At 38.5% G+C, this 15,666-nt stretch overlaps 1 protein-coding gene and 1 long non-coding RNA gene across 3 annotated transcripts in view; both read left to right on the top strand.

The window, feature by feature from the left end:
* The window catches only part of LOC111191271 (dehydrogenase/reductase SDR family member on chromosome X), a 50,627-nt gene extending 41,602 nt beyond the window's left edge, over positions 1–9,025 (top strand). For both annotated transcript variants that reach the window (XM_022665647.2, XM_022665646.2), the window contains exons 6-7: positions 4,099–4,306; positions 8,061–9,025. In XM_022665647.2, coding sequence (XP_022521368.1) covers positions 4,099–4,306; positions 8,061–8,252 — 400 coding nt within the window. In that variant the 3' untranslated portion in view covers positions 8,253–9,025. The remainder of the gene's footprint in view (positions 1–4,098; positions 4,307–8,060) is intronic.
* Positions 1–14,730, top strand: part of LOC125805019 (uncharacterized) — a 62,818-nt gene extending 48,088 nt beyond the window's left edge. Inside the window, exon 2 of the long non-coding RNA XR_007441289.1 lies at positions 14,234–14,730. This is a non-coding gene — a long non-coding RNA (uncharacterized LOC125805019). The remainder of the gene's footprint in view (positions 1–14,233) is intronic.
* The last annotated feature ends 936 nt before the right edge of the window (positions 14,731–15,666 follow it).

Below are 15,666 nucleotides of genomic sequence, written 5' to 3'. Positions count from 1 at the left end.
CTAACATACACACACACAGACACTCTAACACACACACACACACACACACACACTCTAACACACACACACACACACACTCTAACATACACACACACAGACACTCTAACACACAGACACTCTAACATACACACACACACACACACACACACACTCTAACATACACACACACACACACACACACACTCTAACACACACACACTCTAACACACAGACACTCTAACACACACACACCTCAATATGGGAAAATATTGACTGTGAAATATCAGCATCATCCAGCTCCACACAGCTCTGCAGTTTGATATCAGATAATCTTAATTTATCAAGTTAAATAAAATAAAATAACATTTTTTTAAGATTTTGTACCAGATGTTGTACTATATTACCTTGACATTCTGCAGGTTATGAGGCAGGAACTACTACTGTATCTTGATCCATCACTATTTTTATTTTTATTTTTTGGTGATCTAGAATTTCTATAGTTTCACAAAATTTTAACACATTTTTTTTAAAGCAACACAGAGCCAGAAAACAAATACGAATAGAAGCAAATAGAATAAGGAACACAAATTACAATAGTTTCCATGGTTACGGACAATCATCTTTACGGACAAACAAACAAAGAAAGGACAAAGGAGGGCTTTGTTAAGTACATTTTTTAAAATCCATTTCTAGACTCAGCTCATTTCCAGCTGTACGCTGTTAACCAATGATTTGTTTCCTAAAAAGCAATATAAGTTTTTTTTTTACAATATACTTTGATCTTTTTTTTTGTACAGTGTATCTTTATAGAATTTATAGAATTTCTAAGGTAAAAAACCCTGGAATTTTACGGATTCACTGGATTTTTTTTACCATATATTGGTTACTGCTTTTCCGCTGTGATGCTACTCTGCAATCATGCAGCATCAGCAGCAGCAGTTCAAAAAGAGGCGGAGTCTGACTTCACATGTATCGGAGGAGGCGTGTGCTGGTCTTCTTCACCCTCCTGGTGTGTTGGAGCATCACTAGTGATAGGAGGGATGCTAATGAGTGGGTTGAGTAATTGGCCTTTAAATTGGGCAGAAAACAGGGGGTACAAATTAAAATAGTCTAATACAAAAGAGATTTTGTCACAGGTCTGGTGGGATAAAATAACAGTTGCTTAGCAACACCCTTACAACACCTTGAATGAGCACAGCAACCACCTGAATATTTTTTAAGCTGCAGGTAAGCTGCACAAGTCCACAGCAGCAGCAGCAGCAGCAGGTTTGAAGAAGAACTGCCTTCAGGACTCAATGACCCAAATAGATCACAGCGGTGTGTCCTCTTAAAGGGGGCGGTCTCAGGGGGTCTGTCTCACACACACACACACACACACACACACTAACACACACACACACCCCTAATGCTGCATTTACACTGCTTCATCGCATCAACGCACATTAACACACACTGCCCCCTCCAACTGGTTGCATGTAATAAATATAAATGTATATTTATAACTTTACCACAGTTAGTTCTGACCCTGCGATGTGATTGGCTGAGAGACGTTCTATGAGTGCCGTTATCACACCTAGCAACGATGCAGCGCTTACAAACCAAACAGCGCAGCTACAAACAGAGCAGCAATGGAACTATTTTAACTGGCGGAGTTTTTATAACCAAACACATCCTATTTTCTCCTCCTCTTTACCTCTATCTATCTATCTATCTATCTATCTTTAAGGTTGGACACACCTTCTTTTTCAATGCAGTTTTTTTTATTTTCACGACTATTTACATTGTAGATTCTCACTGAAGCATCAAAACTATGAATGAACACATGTGGAGTTTTATGCTTAACAAATAAAATATATGTTTTATATTCTAGTTTCTTCAAAATAGCACCCTTTGCTCTGATTACTGCTTTGCACACTCTTGGCATCATTCTCTAAATGAGCTTCATTTAAGAGGTGGCCACCTGAAATGAAAAAAGTTTTCCAACAGTCTTGAAGGAAGGAAGGAGTTCCCAGAGGTGTTTATTAGCACTTGTTGCTCCTTTGTCTTCTTCACTCTGTGCTCCAGCTCACCCCAAACCATCTGGATTGGGTTCAGGTCCGGTGACTGTGGAGGTTCAGCTCATTTTTTATTAAGTACATAAAACTCCACATGTGTTCATTCATAGTTTTGATGCTTCAGTGAGAATCTACAATGTAAAGAGTCATTAAAATAAAGAAACGCACTGAATAAGAGAAGGTGTGTCCAAGCTATTAGACCTGTACTGTAGGTTAACTGCACACAGTCCAGCTCTGACAGTCTGAGAAAGCTTTCTCGTCTCCCTCCTCAAACAGGACTTCTTAACCTCCTCCACCTCTCAGGTAAATCCTGAGGGATTTGCTTGTTGTTGCCGAGTTCTGCACCGCGAGAGCGCCGCCGCGAGAGCCGAACGCTTTCGGGTTTTGTTTCAACAAGCAGCGCTCGCTGTAAAGAGTTTCGGAAACATAACAGAACCAATCCGTGACGAATGATCCCTCTCTGGGGACTGAAGACATTTGCATAAGCGCCTGGGACTCCTTTCCCAGCTTAACCGCTGTTATATTCCCCGTCTCCCCACGTCGTTTGAAGTGACGCCCCCCCCCCCCCCTCCATTCACTCCTCCACTTTTCCGCGTCCGTCCTGCGAGATGAGCTTCTGAAAGGCCCATTAGGAGGAGGTGATGGGGTGAGCAGACAGTGGCGGAGGAGCGAGAGCAGAAAAGACGAGAGCGGAGCTTCAATAGGTCCTCCACGCTCCAGCCCAGTAATTGCTCATCATTGGCTGTGTGTTTTAAAGGCTTTTGGGTTTCATTCAGAGAGTGAGACATCTCCACAGAGAGAGAGAGAGAGAGAGAGAGAGAGAGAGACCAAGAGCGAGAGAAGCGAGAGGAGAGCAAGAGAGCCTGAGAGAAAAGCTCTGAAGCTTTAAAAGCATTTTTATAAAAACAGAATATCAGATCTTTAGCCTAATGGACTGTACAGATTCAGTACAGACAGATTCAATACATAAAAAAAGAGAAAAAAAGAGCCGCGTGAGATTTCTCTTTCTTTACCTGCGCCGTCAGAATTACTGCAGTGCTCTCTCTCTCTCTCTTTTCTGTCTTTTGTGTTTCATTACGTTTTCTCTCTGTAACATCCTCACAAATCTACCCTGCATTGTACCTCTTCTAAAGAACTGTAATACAAAAAAGAGGAGAACCTGCTAAAAATCCTGAAAACTTGACTCACCAAAGCCTAAAAACACGTCAGAAAGATCATAAAAAAAAAAGATCTTAAGTATATCATATTTCATATTTCATCTTTGATTTCTCTGAGACCAGTACCAGGCAAAAGATTGGGCACTGTCAGGTGCCAAGGAGTAGTCAGGGACAGGCAGGGTCAGTATCAGAATGGTAGCAATAGTAAACAACGTACCAGAGTGTACCAGAGTTCAAAAAAGGGTTGTGCACATGAAATTCAGAAGAAAAAAAGGTCTAGGAAAAAAGAGTAGTATACAGTAATATACAGAAATAAGTTGGTAACGGATAAACAAAAGATACAGAGGGCAAGGCAAAAGAGGGACAAAAGGAACAAAGGGAATCAAACATGAGAAGCACTTAGAAAGATCTTAAAAAATGATTTTAACCCATTATATATCTTTGATTTGATTTTGAAGACCAGTGTGATAAGAGTGGTGTAAGTGGTACGGTACTACTCAAAAATTAGACACTTTTTTATTAAGTTTATTTAAAATGTACTGCATTGTAGATTGATACTACATGGATATGTTTAGTAAACCAAAACAGGGTTAAACAAACCAGAATATGTTTTATATTAGTTGATATTGGATGACCTTACACTTTTCTCAGTCAGTTTTATGAGGTAGAGTCTCCTGGAATTCAGGCTTTCAGTTAACAGCTGTGCTGAACTCATCAAGAGTTAATTACTTGAATTTCTTGTCTCTTAATGTAAAGTTTGAGAGCATCAGTTAAAGTAAAGTAGTGAAGAGGTAGAGTTACAGCTATACAGTGAATTTAGAGCTCTATTTGAGTAATGTTCTAATAATATAATATAATACAATATATTATAATATAATGATTGCTCTGTGTGTATTTTGTGTTTGAAGGCAGTGCTACAGTCCCCACGCTGCATACTCCCACAGCAAGCTGGCCCAGGTCCTGTTCACTTATCACCTTCAGCAGGAGCTCCAGTCTGCTGGTTTTCCTGTGACGGCGAGCGCTGTGGACCCGGGGATGGTGGATACGGACCTGTACCGTAACCTGAGCACCCCCACCCGGCTCGCCCAGCGGCTCATAGCCCGACTGCTCTTCAGGGTATGATACCTCCACTTCAGCTTCAGCTTCAGCACAAACTCAGGGTTTCCTACAGACCCACTCACCTGCACAGTTTCAATTATTCCACATCCTCAGATCAGATAGAATATTGAGATTTAATTGATAATATGGCAAAATATACAGTTCTGGAAAAAAATAAGAGAGCACTTAAAAATGATGAGTTTCTTTGATTTTACCAAATTAAAAACCTCTGGAATATAATCAAGAGGAAGATGGATGATCACAAACCATCAAACCACCAAACTGAACTGCTTGAATTTTTACACCAGGAGTAAAGCAGCATAAAGTTATCCAAAAGCAGTGTGTAAGACTGGTGGAGGAGAACATGATGCAAAGATACATGAAATTAAAACTGTGATTAAAAACCAGAATCAGGGTTATTCCACCAAATATTGATTATTTCTGAACTCTTAAAACTTTATGAATATGAACTTGTTTTATTTGCATTATTTGAGGTCTGAAAGTTCTGCATCTTTTTTTTTATTTCAGTCATTTCTCATTTTCTGTAAATAAATGCTCTAAATGAGAATATTTTTATTTGTAATTTGGGAGAAATGTTGTCTGTAGTTTATAGAATAAAACAACAATGTTCATTTTACTCAAACACAAACCTATAAATAGCAAAATCAGAGAAACTGATTCAGAATTTTTTCCAGAGTTGTATATAGTGAATATCTGCAGATGCTTGCAGGTAAATAAGTTCAGTATGAGTGTAAATCAGGGTTATTTGTAGGATTACTATCTTCATCTAACTGAAGACGCTTTTACTTTGGGTTTAGCTGAAGGGTTTGAGTAAAAGCTGAGACTGTGAAGTTTTCTATCCTGGAGCTGATTTTCTCTGGTGGGGAAAAATTTTCTTTGCGAAACAAAAGAGTGTTTAAAATCCTTAAGCTATTTATTTACATATTTATTTATTATTTTTCTGTCCGGAAGACGCACGGCCTGTTTGTTGCATATCTTAACTGTTTGTGCCCGTGGCGAATGTCGAGCTGATTTAAGATGGCATGTGTTTTATATGATTAATCATTCGGGCGGTTTTTAACAAATGACCTTTGGGGAGGCTTTTGCCCTGCAACCATAAGCCCACCATTCATCAAACACAGACACTGTCTCCACAGCCATTATATAGAGTTAGAGGAAGACATGTCCTGCACTTGTTATGATCTTTAAAGTCATATCATTCATCCTTAATATACACATACTGGAATTTATGACTCAAAAATGAATATCTAACTCATCGAGAAATGACCTCTGAAGGTGTGCTGTGATATCTGATACCAAAAAAAATTTACAGTAGATGCAAAGAAACTGCATCTAAAAATTGTGGAACAATTTCACAATTTTAAATTGTGAAGGCATTAGAATATCTCAAAATATACTGTACATAAAGTCATCCAATGATTCAAGGACATTGGAAAATCAAGATCTAGATGTTAGCGTAAGATGCTGGTGATCTTCAGGCCCTCAGGTAGCACTGCATTATAAACCGGCTTTACCGGATTCTGTATTGAAATTCACTACATGGACTCATTTAAAACCTTTTTTATATAATTTTTATCTCATTTTCTTCTCAATTTACAAAGCCATTTACCCAACCCACTCATTGCGCAGTGACTCGGTTCTGATACACCAGCTCACAGACGCAGCCTTGTGCTGATCCACATCACCCTAGGAGTGATGAGGGGAAAGAGAGAGCGCCATCTACTGTACTGTACCCACCCAGAGAGAGAGCAAGACCAACAACTGTGCTCTCTCAGGGCTCCGGCAGCTGATGGCAAGCTGCATGACCGGGATTCGAATCTCAACAATCTCAACAATCATAGTAGCAGCACTTTAGAGCACTGTACCACTCGGCGCCGGAAGAAGAAGTCAAAGCATTATGAAAACAGTAGTTGACTTATGACTTCATGCTCTTTGTTCACGTCCTGAATCGACCTTTCTGATTCGCTGTGTAGCTAAAGCACGTTACACATAACAGCTAATAAACAGCAGCCGGGAGGCAAAAACAAAACAACACACACTGTCTCATCCTGCATCCCTGCGTCCTGCATCCCTGCAGGCCTGCAGCGCAGCGCTGTAATTCATTAGGTCACAGATACTGTTTGACCAGAATGTGCAGCTCAGTGAACTCGTCTGATCTGAAGCTCAAACATTTCACCTCCAGCTTCTCTTCTCTTCTGCACCACTGGAGAAAATACAATACACATTACTGAGCTCCCTTATACTATATACTGCACATCCGCACTCACTGTGGCCACTTTATTAGAAACACCCTGCATTGTGTTTCTACTTATTGGCCACTATATTAGAAACCCCTACCTTCATATTGCACTTATTGCTTATTTCATTAGAAACCCACATAAAGTGTGCTTCCACTCACTGTGGCCACTTTATTAGAAACACCTACTTTCTGGCCACTTTATTAGAAACACCCGGAATTGTGCATTTACATATTGGACACTTTATTAAAAAACACCTACCTTAATATTCCACATATTGTCCACCCCCATGAATTGTGCTTTCACTCACTGTGGCCACTTTATTAGAAACACCTACCTAAACTTGTGCTTCCACTTTTTGTCCACTTTATTAGAAATCAGAAAACCAGAGGTTTTATTGGCAGGTGTAAACAGGTGATCAGAGTTTAATTTTAGCTGCTCAAAGGCTTTTGGTCATCTAGTTGGCTTGTTTTAGAAAATACATCTTAAATTTTTACGCAGGGCATCTTAAGACTTTTCCACCCAGTGTTAAGATTGAGTCTTAAACTCATATCTCCAGCAGGAGGAGATTATCAGTGGAAGCAGTAATCCTGCAGAACGCTCAGACTTTACATATTTTTACCAGCTGCTGCCGACTGTGAGGTTCAGTGACGACTGTGCTGGATCTTAAGTAATAAAGAACTAAAATACCCTGAAGATCATCACATGAAGTATCCTGATAAGACATTTCCTCTATTTATTGCCTTTTTATTACCATCTTGGTTTTGTTTATCTACTACCGATTCTTGCTTTGCCATCTTTATTTTTGTACTTTACCCTCTCATTACTGGATTTACTGTGTATGCCCTGTTACTGACCCTATTAAATTACTGACCCTGCCTGTCCCTAACTACTCCTGTAAGTCTAGTCTAGCCCCTTTATTAATAAACTATGTATTTGGTATCCACGTGTGTCTGGCCTGTGTGAGAACAATATTTTGCCGTTTTGCTGTTTTAATGATCTTCAATAAAAAAAAAAGAATTGTAGACCCAATATCTTCTCACACCTATGGTTAACCAGTGTTTCAGACATCAGACAGTGTATTCATAACTATTTGGTGCAATAACTTTCTATGAAGGAGCTTTTAGAGATCCATATGACCAATTCCGTTCAGCACCACTCTGAGCTATTCTGACTGGGAATTCTTACAGCATTCTGTTATATTGCATTTTTTAATATCTCAATTAGGGGTGTGACATGATATATATTGTATGCAATAATAACATTTAATTGAAATATCAATTAAATTAAAAATCATGATATTATTTTAGGGACATATCGCCCACCACTATTGAGTATTTATTGAGTATCTATATTATAAATAGTCCTTATTGTTGTAGTATTTACTAAAGAACCCTCTAAGATCTCTTTTTCTTGACTATATACAATGTTATAACAAGTTAAAAACTGAAGAAGCACTGATGTTTTTTGGTTTAAATCAGATTTTTCACCATTATGTTTGTTTTTCTCCACAGAGCCCATCTCAGGCTGCACACACGGCCGTCTTCGCCGCGGCGTCTCCAGAGCTGGAAGGTGTTGGGGGGTGTTACCTGTACGAGGGAAATCGTGTCCAGTCCTCTGAAGCCTCGTACAGCGTGGAGCTTCAGACCCGGCTGTGGAGAAACACCTGCAGCCTCCTCGGACTGCCCGAGTCCCTGTTAGCGTAGCGACGGCGCTGATTAGCGTCTGTCTGTGGAGGACGGATCCCGGCGGGGTCAGATCAAAGCCCTGATTTTTGTTTTGTTTTTTGTTTCTGGAATATTCCCTTCATTTCCTTTTAGTCTGTATTACTTACTTTGTGTTGACAATCTCTCTCCATACCGACGGACTGTGATTGGCTGATGCACCCCTGCGATGGGCGGGTTCACAGAGGGAACATGTTTACTAGGATTCATTTGTCTTTTGAGAAGAAGAAGGGCTCAATGCATTTTGGGAGGATTACTGGGACTTCCCCCTCCCACACTGTGACTGCACGTGAGTGTGTGTATGAGTGTGTGTGTGTGTGTGTGTGTAAGTGAGTGTGTGTAAGTGTGTGTGTGTGTATAAAACTGCTGTAGCTGCCCTCTGATCTTCCAGAAGAAAAGAATAAGCACTTTGCCTGAACAGGTACTGAACTGAACTGTGTCCGCTGTTCTCGTTAACCCCGTTGCGTCGCCCGCTGTACCGCCGTCATCTCAACCTGCAAACACGGCGAAATACAGCCTCCGTCTGCGTCGTCGTCTCTCTTGCATCGTAAACTCGTCGCTCTCCTTTTTAAGAATCTACGTTGTTCTGTGGGATAGGATTTTGTTTTCCACAGCAAAGCTTTGAACGAATGTTTTGTTCATGTTTTAAGAACTCAGAGAAGCCATCGAGGGTCAGGCCCAACCTTAAATCAAGCTGTTTATTTAGAATATAAAGAAAATAGAGAGATAAAATAAACTTTTCTATGTTGGTCTTATGTTGGTCTATTCTTGGTGCCTGTGGTTTGCTGCAATAATGGAGTCGGCCTAATGGTGGTGCACCACCCTGCTGTAAGACCCATAGACATTTACACATAGACGCTGCATAGCCTGCATCCTGGCGTGTCAGCGTGGCGGCCATATTGGATGGGTCTCTCATGTGCCCCAAGTGCATTAATTAGTACTGAGAAAGGTGTTTAATACACCTATAATAATCACAACTCTACCTATTTTTTTACCTGATTTTCACACGGTTTGGTTTTGTTTGTGTGTGTATTTATGTAATATAAATATAAAATTGACTAATTTATACACTTATTAATAAGCCAAGCCATACCATATGTGTGTTTTTGTTAAAGAACATAATATAAAGTATTTCAGTATGAAAGCAGGTATTTGTATTGTGTATTGTTGTAACAAACCAAACTGTGTAAAAATCTGATCTAAATTGGCAGAGTTTTGATATTGTGTTATTATAGGGATGGAAGACCCACCCAATATGGCCGCCACGCCAACACGCCAGCTCCAATAGACAGCGTCAGACGATGCTGTGTCTATGTATATGATGTCTATGGCAAGACCAACCTAATCATTAACCGTATTCCAGTTATTATCCTGTGATCACTGTTACCCTCCTAAAAACATCCAGATCTCTCTCTGTGATGTTAAACAGCTCCTAAAAATGCAACCAAAGAGAAAACCGTTTCTGATTCTGCTGCTCGGATCAGCGCTGAGTCATTCAGCCCTGCTGAAAGCTGGAGCACGACCCCAGGCTGGATACTGCATTTTTACTAGAGATTGGTCAAGGTAGATTAGTCACGATACCAGTTTAAAAGCTCTAAAAAAATCAATAAATAAAATAGCAGTCAAATAAACTGCAGAAACTCAGAGTTTTCAATTATTTCAGTGCTCTAACAGACAAAAGTTGCTTTCTTAAAAATGGATGACACCTTTCTATCATGTTCTTGGCAGTTATACAAATTCAAATATATGTCCATAACTTTAAAATGTCATTCCAGTTTTTTAAAATCCGGATAAAACAGACTCTGGTGAGTTCGTTTTTGGCAGGTGTAAAAAAACATAAATTGCACTCTGTTACATGAGGGGATGCTCTTCAATTCCTCAACTGTTTGTTTGTGGAAAGTTGTATTACACATATTTGAGCAATTGAACACGGCTGTTCAGGTGCAGTTTAACCTGATTTATTACCCAGATAATTACTACTAGCTTACTAAAGTTAGCTAATGCCAACTATGCTGCTGCTTTATTTTATGCTAACTGCAATGAAATTCATCACCAGAAAGATCTTGTTGTGACTTTGATTTGAATCGCTTTGGGATTTTGTTGCACTTACGTTTTTTTTGTGTGTAAAACCAAACCAAATCAAACAAAACCAAACCAGGGGCGAAAATACTCAGTTACTGAACCAATAAACAGATTTGGGACAGAAAAACAAACTACACGTGTGAAAACTGGGTTTGTTTGGTCAAACCATCAAACAAAAACACCTTAATTCTGGTCAAGAGCTATAATGATGGTCATCCAGCTAACTGGGTCGTGTGTTTTGAATATGTTTAATATTTTTGACATTTTAAGACTGTGTTTATGTTTAATTTTACCAATTCAGCCTGATTAACTGTGATTGAGGTGATTCTAAGGTGTAAAAACTACATAAAAGCACAAAGCTTCACAAATTAATGTTTTTCATATTTATCTGTCATTCTTTTTTTATTATGATATAAGATGAGATATTTCTAAATATGGGTATATAGGTTGGGTTATTGTAATCTCAATAGGCCTCATTCACCAGTATCTTCTTTTTTTTTTTGTTTAAAATACCTTTATTTAGCTGCACTCTTGCACCCCCACAGGGACTATTTCAGGACCCCACAGGTTAAAAAGAAACCCTGATCTGCACCTTTAAATAGAGTTTAAGGCTTTTTTATTCAAGGTAATACATCTCGAAGAACCTTTGATCATGCTTTATAATAAGTGTCTTAAATAACTGTGTAGTTACACATTAACTATTATGTAATAACAGTGTAACTACTGGTGAAATAAGTATTTTTTACAGATTTATTACTGTATTTACAGTATACAGCTCTGGAAACAAAATCTAAAATCTTCTGTTTTCTGCATTAATTAACAGTTTATTAATGTTTATTAACACAGTTACTACAGATATTTATTATAAAGTGGGAGGGACCGAACTCTTGGTCCTTTCAGAACCAATAATTTAGGCAAAACGAGACTCTGTATAGAACTAAAAATTATTGATTGGATCATCAGATTAACCCTATAAGAGCTACATAACTTTTATCTACAAGTTTTATAAACAGATTAAGGGGTTTTCCATCATAAAGATTAATCAATTTAAGTATTGAAATGGTTCTTGTGGTTGTATTGCAGTTAATGAAGAAGTATAACTTATCAAGAAGTATAAATTAATCAATCAATCAATTATTCAACCTTTATTGATTGAGGGTGACCCTCATTTGCAATGTAGCTGAGCATTTATAGTATAAAAGGGATTGAAAATGAGATTAGATGAGAAATTAAAAATAGGAAAAAAGAAGATATAATAAAATTGGAGCTTACATCACCACCAGACCTACAGATCTTCTCCTGTATGATGTAAAGTTCTGCAGATCTCTCAGAGACGTGGTTCTACGTTCTGCTGAACAAACAGATCAGTAAAAAATGTCCCGTGACTCTTTGATTTCTTGCGTCATCTGAAGGGTTGGAGCTCGGTGAAGCCCCCCGGGAACAGGCATAAATTTGGACGGCCTCTCGGACGCTCTCTCTAAAGGAGGGGCTTTAATGTCCTCATGTTTTCATTTCCAGAGCAGAACGAGCCAAAAAGCCCCAGAACACGCGACGCCGGCCGAGTCGGTCCGGGTTCAGCTTATCGAGATGATCTGGGCGCTCGGCACGCCCTCGCTGTGGGTCAGCGTTCACCCGCGCTCTGAATTACTCACTGTTATTACTTTCTGTATCCAAAACTAAAAGAATCCTGCAGAAACGGGTTTCACAATGTCAGCTGGGAAAGAGAGGCCTGATTCAGTATGAGTTATATTTCAGGTTTAAAGAAGCTGTGTTTTAATAATATAAAACCAGTATAACTGGAGATAAATGATCTACAACTTAATGACTTGGTAACACTTTACCTGGAGGGTAATTGTAGATGCATCATACAGGGGTTGGAGAATGAAACTGAAACAGCTGTCGTCATTTTAGTGTGGGATTTTAGGTTTCCTGTCTAAATTGGAGCAGCCTGGTGTTCAATCTTCATTAATTGCACATTGCAGCAGTAAGAGCAGAGTGTGAAGGTTCAATTAGCAGGGTAAGAGCACAGTTCTGCTCTAAATATTACAATGCACACAACATTATGGGGGACATACCAGAGTTCAAAAGAGGACAAATTGTTGGTGCACGTCTTGCTGGAGCATCTGTGACCAAGACAGCAAGTCTTTGTGATGCATCAAGAGCCACGGTATCCAGGGTAACGTCAGCATACCACCAAGAAGCACCAACCACATCCAACAGGATTAACTGTGGATGCCCTAAGAGGAAGCTGTCTGAAAGGGATGTTCGGGTGCTAACCCCGGATTGTATCCAAAAAACATAAAACCACGGCTGATCAAATCACGCAGAATTCAATGTGCACCTCAACTCTCCTGTTTCCACCAGAACTGTCCGTCACCACAATCAATTACTGTGCTCTAAAACCAGGTGTTTCACTTTCATTCTCCAACACCTGTACATCCTCAATTGACATTAAATGAACATTCAACTGAATGTCTATTAAATTTGATTTATCTCTTAGTTGAATGTAAATGATTCTCTGTAGAACCCAACCCTAAATCTAAGCCTAAATCTAAAGCTTGGTTTAATTGATAAGAAATTAAGATCAAAAGAAGATAAGATTAATACAACAAAAAAACAGTAAAAAATTAAGCTAAAACTAACTTTTACATAGTATAATAAATAAAATAAAACATAAATCAACTAAATAAAACTTTACTAATAAAAATAATAGTAATACTAGTGATAAAAGAAACTAATCAAAATAAGTTAAAAGGCAGTAATACACTATTAAATATAAACTATTAAAAATGAAAAATAAGATAATGAAAGAAACAAAAAGGACATAAAGAACTAAGAACTAAAATAAAAATGAAAAGTTAAGAATAAATAAGATTAAGTACAAACAGGTACAGGCCAAAACTCAACCATGAATAAACCTCAAAACCCAAACCCTACCCTAAAACTTAAAACTAAGCTTAAAATCTTAAGATTAAGTTTCAGGTTGGAGTTGGATGTAGGGTTACATTCAATAAAGAATCACTTCAGGTTCATGTTTCTTATAAAAACTTATTTTAGAACAACATTTTACATTAACTTCCATTAAAATGTTTCTGATTGGACAGTAATGATATTTATCAGTGTTAACCTGAACAGTATCACCATATTCTCTCTTTATTTTAAAAACACAGGCTGATTTTATCTTTCTTGTTTACAGGCTGAGGGTGTTTTATTGAAGTTGTTGTACTGAAATGTTCTGTACAGAGAAAAACTGTGAAAGGGTGGAGTAAATTTGACATGACTTTGTTTTTAATGATTTTTATGAGTTCTAGTCTTGTGTGGAAATGCACTTTAAAAGGTTGTACTGTGAACGGTTTTATATTGTGAGGTTTAATAAGATCTAAGAGACATGAGCATTCATTGGACCTGCTTACCATTCTCATTCTTCACTCAGATTATTTATTTATTTTAAATATTCAGTGTTCATAAGGCTACATGATGCCTACATAAGTGATTCACGGTTCCACTCTCGGGAACATACAACCTTTACATCCAGCTTTTTCATACAGAATCTTACAGCTCTGGAGAAAAATAAGAGAGCACCTAAAAATGAAGAGTTTCTTTGATTTTACCAAATTGAAAACCTCTGGAATATAATCAAGAGGAAGATGGATGATCACAAACCATCAAACCACCAAACTGAACTGCTTGAATTTTTGCACCAGGAGTAAAGCAGCATAAAGTTATCCAAAAGCAGTGTGTAAGACTGGTGGAGGAGAACATGATGCCAAGATGCATAAAAAACTGTGATTAAAAACCAGAGTTATTCCACCAAATACTGATTTCTGAACTCTTAAAACTTTATGAATATTAACTTGTTTGTTTTCTTTGCATTATTTGAGGTCTGAAAGCTCTGCATACTTTTTTTGTTATTTCAGACATTTCTCATTTTCTGTAAATAAATGCTCTAAATGACAAAATGAGAAATGTTAATTTTACTTGAACATAAACCTATAAATAGCAAAATCAGAGAAACTGATTCAGAAACTGAAGTGCTCTCTCCATTTTTTTACAGAGCTGTATGTAGGTTTATGCTGGTTGTCGGTACGTAGCCTTATGAACACCTTACGAAGGTCAATCTGACTTGATCTGTACCACATTCTAGATGATTCCCTGAGAAAATGCAGCAGAAAATAAACCCAAATACTGGATTGAATGTTTTGGTTTTGGTTGTTGGAGATTTATTTTGGTTTAACGTCTGAAAGCAGAACTGAAGAATTTACCAAAAGATCCTGTTTGTTTGTTTGTTTGTTTGTTTGTTTTTTTCTGTGTTGAGCTGTGAAATTTCATTCTTCTTGTTAGAACATTCATGCAATAAAAGCGTGTGCGTTTTTCTAAACTGAGGTCTGGTTGAGGTAATTGGTGTAAACTCTGTTGTGTATAAATGTGTGATGTTTGGTGTTTTTCTGCAGGCCGGTGGGGATAAACAGTGTCGGTCTGTCAGTTTTACAGACGTTTCTATATCCGGCCGTTGACCCTGGCGCTCGGCGTGTAGGTCTGCATTAGGATGATCAGGCGTGTGATGTTTGGACAGACGGCGCCGGCGGTCACGGCTAAAAATGACCCGCATCCTGTCAGACGAGGTGATGATGGATGATCAGAAGAGCAGCGGGAAACAGTGACAAAACAACACTCTAAAATAGAGAGAGCACTGATGGGGTTCGTGGGATTCCTGTCCCTAGTTTTTGAAGTTTGGAATCACTGATGCCGCTTTTCCACCTAAAGAACTTAAATTCTGTTTAGACTTATTAGAACCGCAGTGCTTTTCACTAGTTTTAGTAAAACCTTCAAAACGTCACATCATACATACTCCATCAACAGAGGGCGCTGTACAGCGGCGGTGAACAGAAGCATCACGGTTCACGCTTAAGAACTTAAGAACTAAAAAACCTAGTATTCTCCAGTTCCAGAATGTACTTTTGTTGGTGGAAACACAGCAACCAGTTCAAAATTAGATTCACAAACCAGAACAGTGCCACAGGTGTTGTGCTGAATTCAGGAATAGGGCAAGGCAAAATGTGTAGTCTAAATATACGAAAATAGGTTTGGCAACAGTAAACAATTGGTACAAAGGGCAAGGCAAGAAACACTAAAATGGGTTGTTAACAAGTAAAACAAACAAAATAAATGCTTAGTAGAAGAGCAAGCAAACTAGATTCAATACCTTGTGAAGAGCAACTGAAACCAGGGGGTATTTATACAAAAACAGATCAGGTGTGGGCAATCAGAAGCTCGGAGAGCTTGAACACAGTAGCGTCATGTGATCAGCAGAGTC

The sequence above is a fragment of the Astyanax mexicanus genome, chromosome 11 (assembly GCF_023375975.1).
Source record: "Astyanax mexicanus isolate ESR-SI-001 chromosome 11, AstMex3_surface, whole genome shotgun sequence".
NCBI lineage: Eukaryota > Metazoa > Chordata > Actinopteri > Characiformes > Acestrorhamphidae > Astyanax > Astyanax mexicanus.
This window is presented reverse-complemented; position numbering and strand designations above follow the sequence as displayed.